Here is a 19,595-nt window from a genome sequence, read left to right as displayed (position 1 = left end):
TATGAGTTGTCTGGGTTGTTGTCACTGCAGGTTATAGTTTTCCCACTATTAAAACTTCCCTGAACATGTGTTACAAACTCAATTTCACTCTATAACCTGTTATACTGTGACAAAATAAATCGACCTACTTACTACATCATGGCTGGATTAACCATCTGAAGAGCCCCAGGGCAAAAATTAGCTGCTGGGCCCCCATTAAGGTCCCTATTCCTCCTATGTATTATGTACAGTTTGTCTACAATGTAACACTACTTGGCCCACTTAAAACCCCTTGAAGCAAATTTGTGATATTGGGCTATATACATTAAACTGACCTGATCAACAATAACTGTGTGGTAATTTCATTAAAATACCAATTTGTGTAGTATATATATAACATGTAAGCACAAATTTGAAAAAGTATCTAGTAACTAAGATTGGAAAATAAAACAGGACCTATCATCATGTCAGTTGATGATATTGTGCTTCTGCACTGCATATTTATAAACAAATTCTTAATTAACACAAACCAGTTGGCAAACAGTAAGCCTGGACCTTTTGGAGCCCTTGGGGCTGTTGCCCACTTGGTAATCCAGCCTTGGGATGGCCTCATGTATAGCCTTATAATAAACTTCTGAAACGTGTCATGTGTATCTGTAGTGAAAACTGGTATACAATGAATGATAAAGATATGTTTATTGACATATCCATCAGTGCGGACTCCAATGCAATTAACCATGCAAATTATCCAAGACAAGAGTAGATCATAGTTCCAGTGCTTTTTTAACTGAACAAAAAGTTACAAATACAAAGATTGTGGAGGTATTCCATAATCCTTATGTCTCTCTCATTATATACACTGTGGGGGGTTTGCATTAACGGGACATTACCGAGTTAGAGAAACAACTTGTAATTGTTAACGAGGACCATCACTGACACAGGTAGGCTCGCTTTAGGTACACCATCCCAAAATTTGTCACGATATGAACTGAGTCTGGGGGACTTCTTTTGACACGCTAACTCTATTGCAATGTGTCTATAAAGAGGTAATCTAATATATATATATATATTTTATATACTCAATCCAGAGAAAAGAAGTTACAATAAAACCACAAATATGCGGCAATTTCTTAAAAAATAAATGATGGAAGAGTTAAGATTTGTCTTGTTTTGGAGAAAAAAAAATATATAACAGATATGGCAGTAAAATCAATATCCAAACGTTAAGGCACTAGGTGGGCCAAATGCTACACCTGTTTAGTCTTCTACAAATAATTTACAATTCAAACAGTGCAGTTTTACATTTGTTAACTTAATGTTTTCCTTTTGAACCATTTATCTATGAATCAATGTAAGGCAATACATTACAAAAAAATATTACAGAGACAATGTACCAAATAAACAGAAAAAAATCAATTAAGTTTTAGAACTCCTATATGCCATCTCAATGGAATTTTACTTATGGCTTGGAGCAATAAAAATAATAATAAAAAATAATGCATAGATTTAAATGATGATCTTGCATGCTCCTCACTCAATACTCAAAACATCTAATACTTATGTCCCAATACTCTGTCCCAAACCTGATAAGTGACTTGCAGAGTGATAAGAATAAAAGGCAAAAAGGCCAGAGATAGCAGATGAAGGCATCAGTCATTTTTTAAGCTGGAAACAGAAGTATGCTTGCATTTAGCTCGAGTATCTGTCAGGTGGAAGGGGGGGGGTTACAAAATAGATATTCATTTTCCACCCCTGAGCCACAACCACTCACTGCAGATCTGCAATCCCTGTATGGCAGTACCGTAAACTGAACACATACTAGCAGGAGTCCCAGCAAAACCCCCATTTACCTTTCCATTTCCATCATAACTGCCATATAATATGAAACACAGAATGTCTCCATGACATGAGTCCTTCTATTGCTCCAATGTCCATCGTCAGTTCAAGACAAGTGTGCCATCTTCTGGTAGAAGTGAAGAGCTGCAAGTTTGTTGAGTTGGATGAGGGTTATCTCTTGAATGTGGAAAGGTGGCGGATGAGGGTATCAGGCCCCTTAATGTCCGTGATGCATTGTGTCTGACATGTGTTGCAAGTTTCCAGCGCTGGTCATTTATCGATATATTTTTAATGAATTTTCTATGTAATACAGGTTTCTCAGTTTTTTTTGTTTTTTTTTTGAGGATGTGGAAGGAGGGAGAGTTTAGAGTCCAGAAAAAAATCCAAACGGTTCAGATGGTTAGCTGAAAGAAAGAACAGAGAAAGGGTGTCCAGTAAAAGAAAGACAATATCTTTACCTTGGTTAGTAACCCAATCTAAGTCACCGTACAACAGTAAAGCTGGTTTACAGACACTCCAACACCATTTACACCTTTGCAGCATGTTTGACAGGTAATGTAAAAATACTTTACGTGGACCATTCTAACAAGAGTTGTACAGTAAGTCTAAAAGTTAGTTACTGAACCCACCAACAACACATTAGTGCCATTTAGAAAAATCCCAAGTGTCAACTGGAAAGAGCCCAGCAGACAACCAAACAAGCAACCAACCAACCAGGAAGTGTCTCGTGTTAGAAACACCAAGTAATACAATTAATAAATAGACAAGTTTAAAGCTGCAGAGAAAAGTCTAAAAAAAACAAAAAACATCAACACTTTCTGAAGAAGTTCCTGTCAACAAGTGCTGGAAGTTGTGTCTGCTGCTTGGAGGCTGGACTGCGCTCTGCTACAACACAGGAGACAAACAGCAGGTCACGGGACTTACTTGACTACATCTCAGTCCACTAGATGGGATAAAATAATACTTGTGACTGCAGCACACCCCACTTACTGCCTAAAACAATATTACAGTGATTTATTGTATGTCGTGCAAATATCTAATTAAAGACACCTTAAAAGGCAAGACATCAGTGACTAAATTCTCAAGTTACCTCAGCTTTCCTGTATTGCTTTTAGGGTTCTTGCGGAAGGACTGGTTTGGTCCCGAGCGAGTGGACATAGAACGAGGTGAGGCCCTTGAAAATGTGGATGGTGGGGTCTTGGGAATCTTCTTTCCAAGGTGGCCAATCCATTTCTTCTGCTCATCTTGGGTCAGGGCCAGCAGGAGCATGTCCCGGGCAGAGGTCACATCGTAGTTTACTGTAAGGGGTGGCAGAATGTATTGCAGATCAAGACCCAATTCTGACAAATATGACCTCAAAACAAGCCTGCATCTCAAGGCTTGCCCCTAAAGCATAAAAAAATTACTTGGTTTGCCCAACTAACAGTCCAAAACCCATAAATATTCAGTTTACTATCATAAAAAACAGGGAGGTGGAACTAGTACATTTTATTGCATTTTGTAAAAAAAAGAAAAGAAAAAAAGACCAACAATCACTTCTCAAAATAGTTGGCCATTCATTTTCTGTCACTCAACTTAAATATATAATCGACTGACTATATAGTGTTTTATAATAGTTAGGGTTGCCAGGAGTTTTTGACCTCTAGTAGCTCTATGGAACAGTCCATGAGTACGACCCAGTTTTGTTTTTCTCACGCACGCACGCCACAGCAATGCAGTACACCTTCCTGCCAATTGTATCGCATGTTTCCACTGATCAACAGGTGGCGGTAACACACCAAGATGTGCTGAAATTCGACAATAAAGGAAGGGTGGAACAAGAGTTCTAGCTAGTAAACATGGATTTAATAACTGCTTTGCTAGTATTTCATGAGGAAGGCACTGCATTCAAAATATTTGCATTTTGGTGAGTAACACTGAATTTTAACATTTTTTTATTTGCTTACACAAATACTCCACCTTTAAGATATGGAAGCTACAAGTAACCCATTTTCCACATTTAACTCAAAACTCTTAAACAGCCACTACGAGTTATCACCCATGCTTATACAGTCATTTCTAGATTAGGTCCTCATCAGCTGTAAAGTACCTTAAAGGTTTTTTCCCTTGGCATAGTTGAATAAAAAGAGCTCATTGCATGTAACTGACATACCGTGAGCCTCAATCTCCATTGTTTCCTCCATCATATGTAAATCTCACGCACCCAAAATACCCCCGAAAAAATGTTTACGCCCCCAAAGTTACATAGACCAGCCATCTTTCCTGAGACAGTGGTCATACGACCTCATAGAGCTAGAGCTGTATGTTGTGCAGTCCAGTATGTCCAACAGAAAGTGCTTTTACACTTACGAAGGAAAGGGAAATATTTTCAGGTTTTCCTTCTGATGTCCTCTGGCTGCTCTGCCGTAACTCATAATTTATGAAGTTTCCTGATGGACAGATTTACTTTTTGCTAATGCTACAGGTTACAAACCGCCGTGCAGAGTTTCTGTAGTAATACCACCCCCCCCCGGAGTACCAAGCTTCTAGTCCAGGCAGAATCGGCAATAGGATGGCTAGTTGCACGGCTAACTCAGTAGCTAACTTAGTAGCATCTGCTGATAACAGTAGTTGCTGCTAAAGTAACTAGTAATATATAAACTCCATTAATCAGCAAAAGTGAAGGATGAGCAGCCTGAGGACATCAGAGGGAAAACCAGAAAATATTTTCTCCATCAAATCTGCTAAAGTTTCAGTAAAACCAGAGAATAAAGTTGTGTTTTTGAACAGTAATCAGAGAGTCCTAGTCTCGCACTTGATTTAGAATGTTGCCGCTAAGCCCCTCCCGACTTCTGTGCTTGAAAGTTAGCCAATCAGAAGCAAGTGGGCTTTTAGGGAGGGTGGACTTGAAGAGACAGTAGCTAAAACAGAGTGTTCAGAAGGAGGATGAAAAGAGGAACTGAAGCAGTGGACAGTTTTAAAAATATGAGTTTTTTGAACATTACAGCATGTAAACATTTTCTAGTAGAAACCCTAAATACAAGTATGAACCTGAAAGTAAGTATTCTACGGCACCTTTAAAACATTTACAGCAGATGAGAGCTCATCTTCTTGAAAAACAAGCTATATTAATATAATATAAGTCTGTTCATCTAACAGCTTACAACAATACTTTACCTTTGCAAGGAGCAATAACGTCCTCCTTTTTGTCGAGGTGGTCCTTGTGGCACTTGACGTGGCAGCGGCGACACTCCAGGGCTGGAGGCGGCTTGAAGACGTGCCACAGAGGCTTGGAGCAGGCCTCGCAGTTGGAAGGGAAGTGATACAACGTGGGGATGAACTCGTGGCCTTTGTGTGGGAGACAGTTGGTCTTGTCGCCCTGAGGGACCGTCTCCATGTCCGCCTCCTTCCTGCATTCTCCCTCATTGGCATACAGAATCTGAAAGCAGAGCGAGGGCCACGTCAAAAAATAAACCTGCACTAAAATAAAAACTTCTGAGGCAGAGCAGAGCTTCACAGAATCTGACATCAGAGGTCCAGGCTGAATGCAAATATGAAAATCTAGAGCAATCTTAAAAGACAGGAAGAAGTTTCAAAACCTGGAATATCCTTGGAATCTCTTCTGTCTCCGCTCGGTACACGTCTCCTTGTGTGACTGGTCTCACGTGAAACAATTTACTACACAAGAGGACACAAAATTAGCAATTACATATCCATAACACTGTTTCCTTTACTAACATGTAATACCACCCCTGCGGCATGACCTCTGTGGATCAATCTATAACTGTCAAAAAGGAGCAGAAGACAGGACCATAAAATGACTTACTCGATATCTAGTACCATTGAGGGGTTGGACTGTTCCTTATCCTGCTCATCATTGTAGAACAGAATCTTCTTACTGCTCACCACCACATACTGCAAATATTTAAAAAGGACAATGAGAGGAAGACTGATAATGCAGTCAAGGGTTTGGCAGCATTCTCAACAAACCATAACAGACTTCAACACAATGCAGGCGCACAGAGGAAACACAAGATACCTGCTTCTTCCATCCGTATCGCTTGATATTAGCACGGTTAGGAATGGACAGCCAACCCTCCAATCTGGATTCTGAAAAGCAGCCCAGAAACACAACTTACAAATCTATGCAGTGAATTAAATGCACTGTGGAAAAAGGCCATGCAGTGTTTAAATCTACACTCAACTTGAAAAGTTGGGGGGATGAAAATTTAAGTGGCAAAGGTCATATCTGTTTCAAAACACTAGGTGAACCCCTCAAGGAGTTCTGCCAGCGTTAAGAGGTAACTGCATTGGAGTAGGTGATAAGAGATGAGTTTCAGTATCCCATGCTGCTACGACACTCCCCATGCAGGAGGAAAACATTAGATATTGGTAAGTCCTTCTTTCAGCATGTAAAAATGTATAATTTCAACTTGTGTTAAAAGCTCTTTTTGCAGCGGTCTTCATTTTCTCTCAATTAGCTTGATCACTCACTCCTTTCATAGAAACAACCATGTGCATCACAGGCTATATACATTATTTGGTGTTAAAATTCAAATTTCAAGTGCATGCAGCTGAAACAGAACGGTTAAACGGGAACAGTGAACTAAGAGGGGCTTGTCTACTGAGTGCGACATTGTGAGGGAGGTCCTCGTGTCCAAACGGGCAGTACTTCTGGGTGAACATGCCGGCAACAGAAAAAACAAGAAGAGAGTGTTAAGTGTTTGAAGGACACAGTGCCATGATTTAAAAAACAGCCTTTTCAGTTTCAAGACATGTTTTGAAAGAGTGAGGCAGAAAACCTCACACAGGTTGTAGTCTCGTATGATGTGGTTACGTTACCGTTGGGGTTGACCTTGTTGCAAATTCGCCTTAAGCATCTTTGCTTAATGTTACTTTGAAGTTGGTCTGGTAAATTTTGTTGATCAGACAGTTATGACAATTTGGAATGATATTTTTCTCTCCACTCCATTAGGCTTCTTTCAAAAGTGTTGTTGAATTCCCCCCAACAGAGATGGCTTTCTCACCTCTGTCTAAAGTATACTTAAGAAATATCAGGGGCCCAAAAAAAAAAAAAAAAAAAAAAAAAAAAAAAAAAAAAAATAATCCGAGCAAATTCAATAGGGACCTCACACGGTCGTGCTCGGGCCCTAATTAAAAGGCATTACCTTGGTGAGTTCTGACCTGTGCACGACAGACTCGTCAGTCCTGTTCTGTCTTCTTCATTTGGAAGGTAAGAACAGGTTAAGTCTCTGAATCGAAGTCTTGCAAAAAATGCCGCCACCTGCCGCTGCGTAATGATGCACAAGAGCACATGCGCACCATGATCTGGGCATTTATAATCCCATGTTGCAAACAGGGACAAATATCAAAAATGATATGATCATTTTCAGGTCTCTTGGGTATACTCACGGCCTCAGTATTTCTGAAATCATGGCTACAGCCTTACCTTAAGGAGAGAGAAGTCTTAATAATCTGTATTGAAAAGTGTGAAATTACTTGACAGGCAGACTCTTGTTTTAATAAAACAGCAGTTTTAAAACTCACAACAATCTGATGTGGCATGTCGTGCAGTGCTTCTCTGCTATGACTGCATGACTGTGTCTAATTATTTCTCGCTTCAGGCTACACTACTGAATAAATGACATGATGTAGGCTTGTGTGCTTCTCTGCACCAAATTTCCCATCAGTCCAGCTCATTTGCATGTGGCACTCTAGACTCAGTATTGACATCTAAATTGACAATTTACTGTAATTACTGTAGACCTATTGTATATATAGTGGCTTCAGTGAATCTCCCTGATATTTTTATCTTGCTTTAAAGAAAGCAAGATTTTAAGACTCAGCACTGGACTGAATTACTTAGGACAGGCATTTTGCAGTGTAAGCTGAAAAAGTATCTCATGGGAATGGATGGAGAAGAAGAGTTTTTTTTGGAATCACCATCAGTTGGCTGTTCTCTCTGTACCAGCGGGTGACACTGACAGCAAAAAGACTCTATCCTTTGGATTTATTAACATGGATAGATGTGACAGTCACAACAGAGCAATCATTTGGCCACTGCTACCCTCCCAGGAGAGAGGATCATTAGTGCCTTTCATGTCAAGCGTGCTCTCATGAAAGTCATCTTATTCTCAACCACAGAAAAATGCATTACAGTTTTGTGGAAAAGGTCTCATTGCCTGCTGGCATATTCCTAAGAAATGTCTGGCGGAGAGGGAATTTGAGCTTGGCTGTGAAAATCAGCAAGTTTTCCTGCTTAATGTAAGAGAAGAAAGGCAGATGTAAATGCATTTGCCCCCTGCTACTCCCACAAGAGCTGTACATCCATTGAACTTCAAATGCTAAAAATGTAGAAACACGTAGATTTGTTTTTAGAAGCCAAACAGGTAGCAGAATTCTATTTCTCACAAAGGAAGAACCATTATTTAGTTCGAAACATCCTGGTTAAATGCACAAAAAGCATTTTGCTATTTCTCCATTGTAAAGCCCTTTTCATGCCAGCCTTTAGGCAAGGCAATCATTCGTCTGGAGAAGGATAAACCAGACTGCGATGGCTGGGTTTCAATAAAGCTTGCAATGTGAACAGATGGCTTTGATTAATGCGGAGGCTCCAGACAGGATCTCCCTAGATGCCTCCTATTTCCTAAATGAGACATTTGTGTGCAAATGTATTGTTTGTCAAGTTGTCACCAGTAACTCCAGTAATTAAAGTGAAAGTTCTGCACATTTACAAAAAAAATGGCACCGGTTTACGCTTCCTTGGTGTTTCTCGGACACAGGTTAAAAACGCCTTTGTCCTAACTTTGGACTTATTTCTTCAGCTTTCTCTTTTTCTCCCCTCTCATCTTGTCACTCTAGTCCCTTCTCTGTGATTTAGTGCTGCCCTGTCATTCCATGATATATTGTATGACATAAACTTCATCCTGGCACCTTGATTAAACCTGAGTGATCCTGAATATGTATTCACGTTTGACAAAGACAAAGAGCGAGGGAGAGACAAAGAGGATAGCCACAGCAATAAAACATCTCCAAGGCAAAAAATCAGTTCACTGGCTTGGAAATAAATGCAAAAATATGCAAAAAATGCTAAAAAAAAAGTTCTTGCATGTATCCTTCAAAATGTATCTGCAGGCACAGATGTCCTTGTTTAACAGTTTGGGAATCTCAGATTTTCTCAAATACTTCTTTCTGGTCTACATCTGTGGGCTTTTCAAAGTCAAACAATGTGATATCCACTGGCTTATCCTACTCAGTATTACTCCAGAGAGACACCACCAAGCATCCGATAACAAGAAATATTTCTGGGTTGCTGTCTTCTCATTAAAATATGACCATATTTAAGGTGACTGCTTGTTTCACCATGGTACATCTCTAATAATGGAATAATAGAACGTACTGAACTATAAAAAGGTTTGGTATACAAAACTCTAACAAATGAACATTTAATAAGATCCCTTACAGTACATTCAGTTATACACTGTTACACAATGCCAAACACACTGGTGTGTGCTCTGAGGACTACTGACATAAATTAAATAAAAGTAACTACTGTGAAGAAAACATAAATAACACAGTATAAATAAATTCATATAAAACGGGTATAAGAAGGTTTCTAAATAAAGATTGCACGTTATACCATAACACAATGCATTTGAAGTCCTAAAAACAACTCATCAAGTTAAAGATGTTGAAAACAGTAATAAATAATAAACCAGTTACTCGCACAGCTGATATTTAAAGTAACTGGTTTTAGCAGCTGCTTTTAACAGATGAAAAAGATTTTTTCCCTATTCTACCTGCGTAACATAAGGTGGTTATCATCGCTAACTATAAGCATGTCTAGTAATACATTGTTATATCATATTCAAGCAATCATGACACACTTTTAACTATAAGAATATGAGAATGATGAATACAAGTAAAACAAAGCAAATGTCCTAAAACCTTATTGCCATACAAAAGATTGGCAGAAGCACTTGGCATAGGAGTCTATCACAGTAGTTAACTCTGAATGAACAGAAGTCTAGAGACAGTGGTAAATACATGTGAGATTGTTTCTTGAGACATGTTTCTATTTCATACATGTACGGTTGGCAGATTCAGGAATTTGGGGGATGGTAATTTACTCATGAGTGTGTTTAAATGGGCAATGAAATACCTTGAACAGGATAACTAAGACACAATATCTCATCATCAGTTGGGACACTCAGGTATTGGCTTATTTGATATCTGCTTTTGGTGCTGTGGTTTCAATGAGCATCGCTTTCATGGTAATTTTAGATAGAAGATTCATATGACATAAAATTACTTTAGTTCAAATAACACCTTCACAGGAACATGAGTTTATATTGAGAATACTGCGTACATGTAAAAACATCCAATGTGCATTTGCAGTTAGAGGTAGCTCCCCCAAACTAAACACAGGTACATTTACACTTACAGTATCTGCTCTTCCTAGGATTTTTACCTAAACTACATCACTTTAACTGTCCACATTTGCCGTCCCAGGTTTGTGTGAAGCAGTTTTATGGGAGGCAGCTACAGCATTTTATGGGCTACTTTGCAAAGACATAATGACAATCAGACACATCGGGCTGTGTCTCAGGAGAGTACAGTTAGGACCACAGTTCCCTTGGTCTTTTTCAGGATGTCCACGGCTTCAGCGTGAGTCACACCCTCCAGACAGTGCCCATTCACAGCGATGATCTGATCTCCACGTTTCAGCCTGCCGTCCTCTACGGCCGCCCCCTGCGGAGTACAAAGACTAGTCCATCACTACTTGCAGATCAGAGATCACAAACAGTTGACACCATTATAACTGTAACAACGCACATTGAAAGAAAATGTAAATTATGTTAAATATATTATCTTATTAAACATAAGATGCTTAAAATGATAAATTGCTGGATGATGCAGCATTATTACTGTACAATAAAAGGTGTAACACTTTTAACCAATGGTGTGCTAAGAATTCTAAATGGTGAAACAATTTGTGATTTTTTTATTTTTAAATTACAGCATATTTATATTATTATAACTCACTCACTAGCTGTTGTAAACCTTAAGCCTTTTGCAGTTAATAATTTTGGCTTCCTGTCTTTCCGTTCTTGTCTTCTTGCAGTATATGTGCACAGACAGACACTCTGCCAGTTTAACTGAACACCATGCTGTCCTGAAATTACATTTTCAAATCCCAGGATTCCTTATGAGAGATTTCTCCCTGGAGGACATTCTCTCACCTTGTTGAAGACAGTTTTGATGTAGATCGGCAGGTCTCCGTGCGGGCTGCCGAACCCTCCTACGATGCTGAAGCCCAGTCCCGAGGAGCCTCTCTCGAGAGTGATGGTCTTATACATGCGAGTACTGTGGGAATAGAAACAAAACAATGTAGGTGTGTATTTGCTGGGCATGCTAATGTGCATGTTTTCAGTTGGTGCACTAGCTCTGCTCTGAAATCAGCTGTGTGTTTGTGATCTCATCCAACCAGGATAGACAGTGGGTGAGAGGTGAATATTGAATTCGCTGCATGGTTAAATGTGATGAATCCCAGAGTTATTAGATCATTTTGTTTTCACAACTAAAGCAAACAAATTTTCAATATTTAAGGACACAGTTTTTCAACCTTGAAATTGGGATGGGTTGCCTGTTTTGCACAAAAGGTTGCAGCAGATTTAAGACTGATACACTGTCTCTTTAATAAAAAACATAAGGTAACAAATAATTACTTTCACAAGTAATTTGTCTAATTCTTTCAGTTAATCATTTACTTGATTAAAATGACAGTTACCAGATTCTATAGTTTTACAGTATCTTCAAATCCATTATTTAGTTTGATAAGCTGACAATAATTATTTTCACAACGAAATGAAACAAAGAAATTTGTATTTTTAGCTGAAATCTGGCTTAAAAATAATAACAATAAAAATAAAAACAATCCATTGAAAAGACAACAAAATCACAAGAAAATTCTCATTCCGGCCAAAAGCACAATGCTTCTCACACAGCGACTGCACTTCCTCAGTATTGTCTAGGGGACCAGGGTCAGCCAGCCTTTGTCCTTATTCAGTGAATAAACCAGGAGAGAGCCACAGTAAGATCATAAAGTACAAGAGACTGTCATGAAACTTACCGGAGGTTGTTATGAGGGCTGGGCAGGCTGCTGGGTTGGCCTGATGACTGGGCAAGCACATCATTGTGGTCCTTTGTGCAGAACCCACCAGAACACGCTGCCACCTAGATATACACAAACACACATACAAAGTATTATGATAAAAGAATGAGTAAATATTGAGTTAGACAAACATATTTTGAAAGCTCTTAATAAACTTTTTCATTAACTACTTGGACAATAATCACTATCCTACTGCTGTTAATTGTCATTTTGATGGTGTTTTTTTAAACACACAATGTACTTGTCAAGAACAACTTACATTTTGTTCCTTAAAAGTACCTATTTTTACCTCTACAACAAGAATCCTTCCAGAGGCTTATTAACATGAAGACAAACAGTGTGCAATCATTGTCACACACAAGCCATTATCTGCAAATGACAGCATAGTGTTCACATGCAAAATACTGATAACAACAACTGAAACTTTAAACGGTCTAACTTTTATTCCTTGTTAAAGAATTGCTGTTTCAGTTGTTTTTATGTAAAATGGTGTCTTGGTGAGTTTTATAAAAGTAATAATGACCTAGAGGAAGCAGGTTATGGTGCATTACTGCCATTCTCTGACAACTTGCTGAACTTACTTTCTCACAGGCATTATAGATTGACTGCTGTATGGCTCACTGTGACATTACCTGTAGACGGATGGTACCGGTGGCATTCTTCAGCAGGGCTCCAGCTTGGACATTAGTCATTCCCTCTGTGGACACATCGTTGATACTAAGGATCCTGTCTCCTGTCTGACTGACACACACAAACACACAAAATTTGCAGGACATTGTATTGACTTCCCTAGAGAAATAACCTAACATCAACCAACCCCGCTACGTAATTAACCCTAACCATTAGCCAACCTTAAGTTACCCTTTGCATTTCTAAGATTTTATAAAGCCCTCCTTTCTTTTTGATTTTTTGGGGGCTTTTAGTAAGCTACTTCCAAATTCCTAATCTTCAAGTGGGGTGGCCTCCATTTATACTTCATTTATTTCATTTCTCTACTATAAATTTTATGTTTTGTACAGTAAGTCTTTAATGCAGTATTTATGAAAAACTTAATAGATCCAGTGGGCTCATCTATTCTTTGCAACTCCTATGTATAACCTATGGCATGCCATTTTTACTCTAATAAATATGCACCAGATTGTGCAGCTTCACCTTTATTTTACCTTAACACAGTCATAATTCAAATCTTCATCCAAAAATTAAAGCATACAATTTAAATGAATGGTTAACTTTTTGTGCCTAGACAAGGAGGTGAGTCCTTATGATGTGATGACAATAACAGATCTATCCCCACAATATGATGAATGCACAATACACCCATACACACACACAGGGGCACATATACATTGGCACTCCCCACCTGTAATTGCTGTGTTTTGGCAGCCAGTCCATTGGTATCCATGGCAGCAATAAAAAGAGGTACGTTGTCATGGGGACTGTCCACTCCTCCTGCTACACCGATGCCCAGGGAGTCACACGGACCCTGTGGTGATACCACACACACATTATAGATATATTAGACAATACCATGGCAGATTCTGTGGGGTGGTGATGGAGCAGTGGATAGGACACATGCCTCTGGTGTGGGAGACCTGGGTTTGATTCCCACTGCGACATCCACCAATGTGTCCCTGAGTAAAACAGTTAACCCCTAGTTGCTCCAGAGGTGTACGACCTCTGACATATACAGCAATTGTAAGTTGCTTTGGATAAAAATATCAGCTTTATTATTATATGACATAAACACCTAATGCCATGTAAGACTGGGGTCCAGACAGGTAAGGACGTTATATATGGCTCTAATTTGGATTTCGTTATTTGAGGTAAAAGGACAATAGGAGTCACAGCCTGAAAATATACATCAAAATATTGCCAGATTTTATACCTTACCTTTTGTATTATTACTCTTCTGATGTTAAGGTTGTCTTGCAATGCTGTGGGATATAAGTTTGCATAATCAGCTGGAAGATGTTAACAGCATGCTTTTCACTCAAAGTAAATTGCTGAACATCTGACACACAAACGTAAATGGTCTTAAGAATAGTATAGTAATTTGTATATGTTTTTGCTCTAAGAGGACACTCTTGAACATGAGAGCCACTCACAGTAGGTCCCTGATTTGTTATCTGTCTCCCTCTGGTGGCCGAGGGGAGCATCACATCCACTTGAGGGGGTCAGGGTAGAACAGTCAGAGTCTTCGCTCTGGATAAAACATAACTTAAAGTACTCCTAGGTTCACAAAGTACTATTGTTAAAATAGTGCAAGAAAGGAATAGTTGAACTGCAGACAACATCAACATGATTGAGCCCATTTAAGAAAGTGCGGATGCTCAAATCAATAGAAATCATAGCAAAATAAAATAAAACGGTAATTTCAACACTCGATAAAATCATAAATGTTTACATTTTCTTTGCAAACCTGTCATGGATTAGACACAGACAGCCAGATGAAACAGTTTACCTGGCTCCGCTGTGAGTACTGCAGCCCAGCTTTAAAACGAGCTACCTCCAGGTTGGCCACTCCACTGCAACTCTAAAACCAAAAGTGACACATAAGATGATGAATCCATAAAAAAATGCTCAATCCACTACTAATTAGTTTATAGACTTTGAATGTGTAAGTGTGAATGTGTCATACCTGCAGAAGCTTCTGAGCATGTTCCTGTGACGCTGCACGGACATCCTCCCCATTGACTGACAGAATCTGATCGCCTAGCAACAACCTGCCATCTGAATCTGCTACGCCTCCTCTGACGATATCTGACACAAAGATGCCTGTGTCATTACTGTTGGAAGAAAACAGAGGTCAAAAGCTGTGTCTGTGCCACGCTTTTAGAATGAATGATGAGACCTGTAAGCCTGCTGTTTTGCATAATGTCACACTTGATTGTGCAAATACATGAAGCTGCATGTAAATCTGCACCTAAACTCTTCAGAAATAATGCGTGTCCTGTGTCTTCCCTGCAGTGTGACCTTATGGCCTGGCTCTCTAGCTGTTATTGTGTATTATTTCATTAAGTGTCTATCACCTTTTTAAAAAAAAATAATGGTCCCTGTTGCTGCAGAGTCCCTGACCTCTAACAGGGTATAAGCCTCACAGCTTGAGAACACTGTAAAAGGAAGTTTACTTTTTACAGTATTGTCATTTCATTCCTTATTATACATACACTTGACAAAAAACTTTAAAAAAGAATAGCAAAAATAGTTGCATTACTTAAATGTAAATGTAAAATAAATCATGTTCAAAATATTAACACTTGTTTAAAATATGTTTGTTTCTAAAAGTTAACGATACTTGGAAATATGACTCTGAAATAATTTTTGACATTTTTTGCCTTATCAAGTGTGGGGAGATAAACAAGGCTTGTGGTTTTGATATTTTGAAATGAAGAAAATAAATTAGTTTTACATTAGGACGTAGACTATAGTACAGAGGACCTGATTGGTAAACTCGACTTAGTTCAGAGGCTTTATCAATAGGTGTACATAAATTTGTGCCAGCTGATTAGCTTTAAAGAAGGTTACATCTATGATTTTAATGAAATTAAGTTGCATGTTATTCAGCATACAGTACAGTAAAATCTGGTCATGTTTACCTAAAGGTATATAAGATTCCATATTTGTTAATCAACATTATGAACATACCTCTTCCCCACAGTGGTGAAACCCAGCCCCTCTCCAGGACGAGGCCTCAGCTCCATGCTGAAGACGTCCCACAGATCCTCCTCCTTGTAGGCCTCCTGATGCCTGAAGACACACAGGCAAACACGCTGGGTGGTGAGCCGCAGCACGCCAATGGCCTCATCGTGAGTGGCTTGCCGCAGGTCAATACCATTTACCTTTAGGAGGTAAGAGAGATGGAGACAGGTCATGGTTGCATGATGGGTATTAATAGAGATGGGGAGTAACTGTATTTGTATACCATAAACAGCAGATGGATTTTACAGTAACCAAATACAAGGAGGGCTTTGCTAAATTGTGGGCTATAACATCAAAATACATGCATGTTGCTTTAAACCAACAATGTTTTGCTGCGTACTGTTGCTCTGCAGGATTAGTGCACTGTCTTGTGCATGCTGATTTTGGCATTTCATCTTTTCAGAGGACATCTTGCCAAAGAAATACAGTTTAAAATTAGCCAATGAGCTGACACTGGCATATTTACAGAACCGTTGACTACTGTGTGTTGTCCTTATAAATAAAGAAATGAGAAACAACATATTACATTTTAGAATATTTTTAAATTACCAAAAGTTGGAGATGCATGGCTTTCACTGGACAGTGATATAATGTAGATATACGAAAAGCCGTGGCTTTAATTCTGATCACCAAAATAACAAGAAAAGATTTATTTTGGTCATGTGCCCACAAAAAGTGTGTGTGTGTGTGTGTGTGTGTATGTGTGTACCCATAATACCTCTAATATTTGGTCTCCAGCCTGCAGCCTTCCATCTCTCTGTGCTGCTCCTCCATCATTTACTTCATGGATTATTACTGCCCCCTGGTGGAAAAATCCAAAAACATTATTACAGAGACTGAATGACTATTCAGCATTCTACTACTTGGTATTTCAGGCAACACCATGCACTGAAAAATCAAACAAACGTTTGTTTGCACAATACAGCATCAGCACTTTCTCTCACAGTGTCTGTGAAGATGCATTGTATTGGCAAAAACATACCCAATACCATATTGCCAACTTGATGCTGTAAATCTTGATTATTTAGAATTAAAAATCAGTAAAGTTAAGGGTATGATTTCACCTTATTTCCAGGAATTGCAATGCATTTCATAAACAAAGACAACAATATTAAATGTTGACGTCAAATATCAATTGGCCGCTCTCACCAGCAGAGTGTCGGTTCCTCCTACGATGCTGAGGCCCAGGCCTACATTTCCTTTACAAATCTCTATGGTGGTTTCCTTGCCAGCCATAACTGGACAGGTCAGAGGGTCAGAAGTTGTGGGAGCTAATCCGAACCAATCAGACCGCCCCACAGGAGAGGTCTGCATGGTATTCACGGATGAAGAGGCGGAGGAGTAGGCCGCAGGGAGGGTTAGGGAGGAAGCAGGAGAGAGAGAGCAGGGATAGGTATGAGCTGTCGGGGGAGGTAGGGAAGAAGAGGAGGAGAGACTCTTGGAGCGACTGATGGAGAGCTTGACAGTGACCCGGTGTTTGAGAATCAAACTGGACACCTGCATACAGAGAAGACAGGTGAGTCATAAATCATTAAATCAGCTTGACCTTGAAGTGCATATTGTGTGTGTGTGTGTGCGCGCATGTGTGTGTTTGTACCTTGTCCGCTGACAGTCCTGCCACAGGTTCATCACCCACTGCTATGATTCTGTCTCCAACCTTCAGCCTGCCATCCTGCACACAGACAGAAACACGAATAAAAAATGGAAGTTGAACAAAATGTATGAATGCGTATGTAATAGAAGGATGTAGAAGAAGTGAGATGAAAAATCAAACACACCCTCGGGACAAATATCTGGATAACTGTTGCCTGGGGCCCTACATTAAAGCTTATTAGTACATGACGACATCACTTTAAAACATGGCAACCATCTCGAGGTTATTCTGGTTTAAATATTACCAGAAATACCAAGCGACTAGAGCTATCACACAACTGTTTACAGCTGCATATTTTGTACAGTAACATGGGGCTCATTCGTCTCTGATAGATTTTTTACCAAAGATTACCAAAGCTACAGTCAAGCTACTGAGGCTTGATAGATGCAAAAAGCTGATGAAATTGCAACCTGTGTGCTTCCAAAGTAATGATTAGGATGATGTCTACTGTCATGAAGGCTACAATCACAGAGATGACAGATCCTAAGGAGAAGAAAAACACTAATACAATACCCGGAGTATGTAGCCTAGAGAATAATGTTTGGGTTAAAAAAAGCGAAGGCTACTTCTGAAATTGTGCAGTGGTGGAATGTAACAAAGTACATTAACTCAACTACTTGTACTACAGCTGAGTATTCCCATTGTATGCTATTTTACATTACTTCCACTCAGAGGTAGGGCTGGGCAATAAAACAATGATAATTATCGCAATTTAATTTTCCTCAATAACAATACAATTAATGTTCAATATATCTGCAATTAATATTTGGTTTAATTCATTTGAATCCCTTACAAATTAGCACTTAATTTTTATATTAAAATATTTTTATTGTTGAGGAAAATTAACTGAAAACAAATATTTACTAATCAAATTTGTTGAAAAAGATTTTATTATAATAGTTTTTAATGTTCTATGTCAGATTTGTTATGTGATCCACTGTTTGGCATCAAGTGTTTGTCACATTCTGACTAAAAAGTTTAAACACATAATTAACCATCTGGTTCCTTCAATTTTCACTCAGAAGCAAAAATCAGCCTTTAAATTTGAACAAAATAATGATTTGACATTGTGACGACTTCCCCAGTCTGCCTGCCTGTATGTCTTCTCTGTTTTGCAGATCCTGGGTGTGGCTTGTAGGTAGAGCTGGGAGGGTCCAATGCATCTACCTGCCCATCTGGGTTGGGCTTCCTAGAGGGCATAAAAGGGCTGTCTTTCTAGAAATCACTCTCTCTGCTGGCCTGCTGCTTCAACCTCAGCTTTTGTTCCTTTGTTCGATTTGCTGCACCCACCAACATGCATTACACTTCATCCTCACTCATCCACACACTTCTGACATGACTGATGTTCCTCATATCTACCCACGCCATCAACTTAGTTAAGTTGTTTGTTAGTTTGAGTTAAATAAACCACTTTTGTTCTTATTATCTGTGTGAGGCCTCCCTTTTTGTTGCCAGCCTTGAGCCAGGTGGTAACAACAAATATCGTGATAATTATCGATATCGAATGATTAGAAATGTTTTTATTGTGATAACATTTTTGGCCATATCGGCCAGCCCTAAACAGAGGCACTCTATTTTACCCCTGTTATAAAACATGATACATTGTTATTATTTAAACTACCCAACAATAGAGGTAGTAGGTTAAATATTCTCCATTTTACCTGGCTAAAACATTATTGAAGCTGCTTACATCTTAAAGCATCAGCAATGATAATCCAAACACAATAGAACAGTGTGACAGGGGCCAAGTACATTTGAATACTTAAGTTCTTCTATTAAAGTAAAACTATGCCTGCATATTCATAATAAATGACTAAGTGATGATTTATACACACTTCAAATGACACCACTTCTGCAAATTCCTACAAAGAAAACATATTTATCTAATTGATGAAGGTGTTGAAGATAATGAGGTTGATGCTGCTAATGATGTCGCACCTTACTGGCAGTGCTGTGCTGGGTCATGGACCTGACCACCACTTCTTCCTTGGATTCATCCTCCACCAGGCAGAGGCCAAGACCTACGTGATCCTGGAGGGAGATTGAAAAAGAACAGACAACAAAACTCTAACTTTGAACCAAGAGTTAGTGAAGCTGAAAGCTGTGTCAAGATATGGATTTGCCATCATATTTCCAACGATGTGGGAAAGACATTACATTTTCTAGTATCAAGACTGTTTTTGCTACAATGAGAGCCTGCCACCACCAGACTGGTTGCTTCAGCTGTTAGATATGTGCAACTGGACGCCTGACAGTGGTTAATGCCAAGATTTA

The 19,595-nt window shown here is 39.1% G+C and overlaps 2 protein-coding genes across 2 annotated transcripts in view; both read right to left on the bottom strand.

Annotated features, from left to right (window-relative positions):
* Nucleotides 1–658: 658 nt before the first annotated feature.
* Nucleotides 659–6,480, bottom strand: LOC123969696 (rho-associated protein kinase 1-like). The gene is made up of 7 exons (XM_046047317.1): nucleotides 6,420–6,480; nucleotides 5,834–5,928; nucleotides 5,621–5,709; nucleotides 5,394–5,472; nucleotides 4,972–5,233; nucleotides 2,906–3,113; nucleotides 659–2,700 (listed from the first exon to the last, which is right to left on the bottom strand). Exons 1-7 carry the CDS (start codon nucleotides 6,478–6,480, stop codon nucleotides 2,649–2,651), a joined length of 846 nt encoding a protein of 281 aa, XP_045903273.1. The 3' UTR covers nucleotides 659–2,648.
* Nucleotides 6,481–9,358: 2,878 nt separating this feature from the next.
* The window catches only part of si:dkey-92j12.5 (multiple PDZ domain protein), a 37,585-nt gene continuing 27,348 nt past the window's right edge, over nucleotides 9,359–19,595 (bottom strand). The window contains exons 30-43 of the mRNA XM_046048554.1: nucleotides 19,260–19,352; nucleotides 17,265–17,339; nucleotides 16,817–17,164; nucleotides 16,386–16,469; nucleotides 15,614–15,807; nucleotides 14,607–14,754; nucleotides 14,430–14,501; nucleotides 14,074–14,197; nucleotides 13,859–13,902; nucleotides 13,329–13,451; nucleotides 12,601–12,705; nucleotides 11,927–12,030; nucleotides 11,037–11,160; nucleotides 9,359–10,545 (exon numbers count right to left, since the gene is read on the bottom strand). Coding sequence (XP_045904510.1) covers nucleotides 10,399–10,545; nucleotides 11,037–11,160; nucleotides 11,927–12,030; nucleotides 12,601–12,705; nucleotides 13,329–13,451; nucleotides 13,859–13,902; nucleotides 14,074–14,197; nucleotides 14,430–14,501; nucleotides 14,607–14,754; nucleotides 15,614–15,807; nucleotides 16,386–16,469; nucleotides 16,817–17,164; nucleotides 17,265–17,339; nucleotides 19,260–19,352 — 1,785 coding nt within the window. The 3' untranslated portion in view covers nucleotides 9,359–10,398. The remainder of the gene's footprint in view (nucleotides 10,546–11,036; nucleotides 11,161–11,926; nucleotides 12,031–12,600; nucleotides 12,706–13,328; nucleotides 13,452–13,858; nucleotides 13,903–14,073; nucleotides 14,198–14,429; nucleotides 14,502–14,606; nucleotides 14,755–15,613; nucleotides 15,808–16,385; nucleotides 16,470–16,816; nucleotides 17,165–17,264; nucleotides 17,340–19,259; nucleotides 19,353–19,595) is intronic.

The sequence above is a fragment of the Micropterus dolomieu genome, linkage group LG04 (genome assembly GCF_021292245.1).
Source record: "Micropterus dolomieu isolate WLL.071019.BEF.003 ecotype Adirondacks linkage group LG04, ASM2129224v1, whole genome shotgun sequence".
In the NCBI taxonomy this organism is placed as follows: domain Eukaryota; kingdom Metazoa; phylum Chordata; class Actinopteri; order Centrarchiformes; family Centrarchidae; genus Micropterus; species Micropterus dolomieu.
This window is presented reverse-complemented; position numbering and strand designations above follow the sequence as displayed.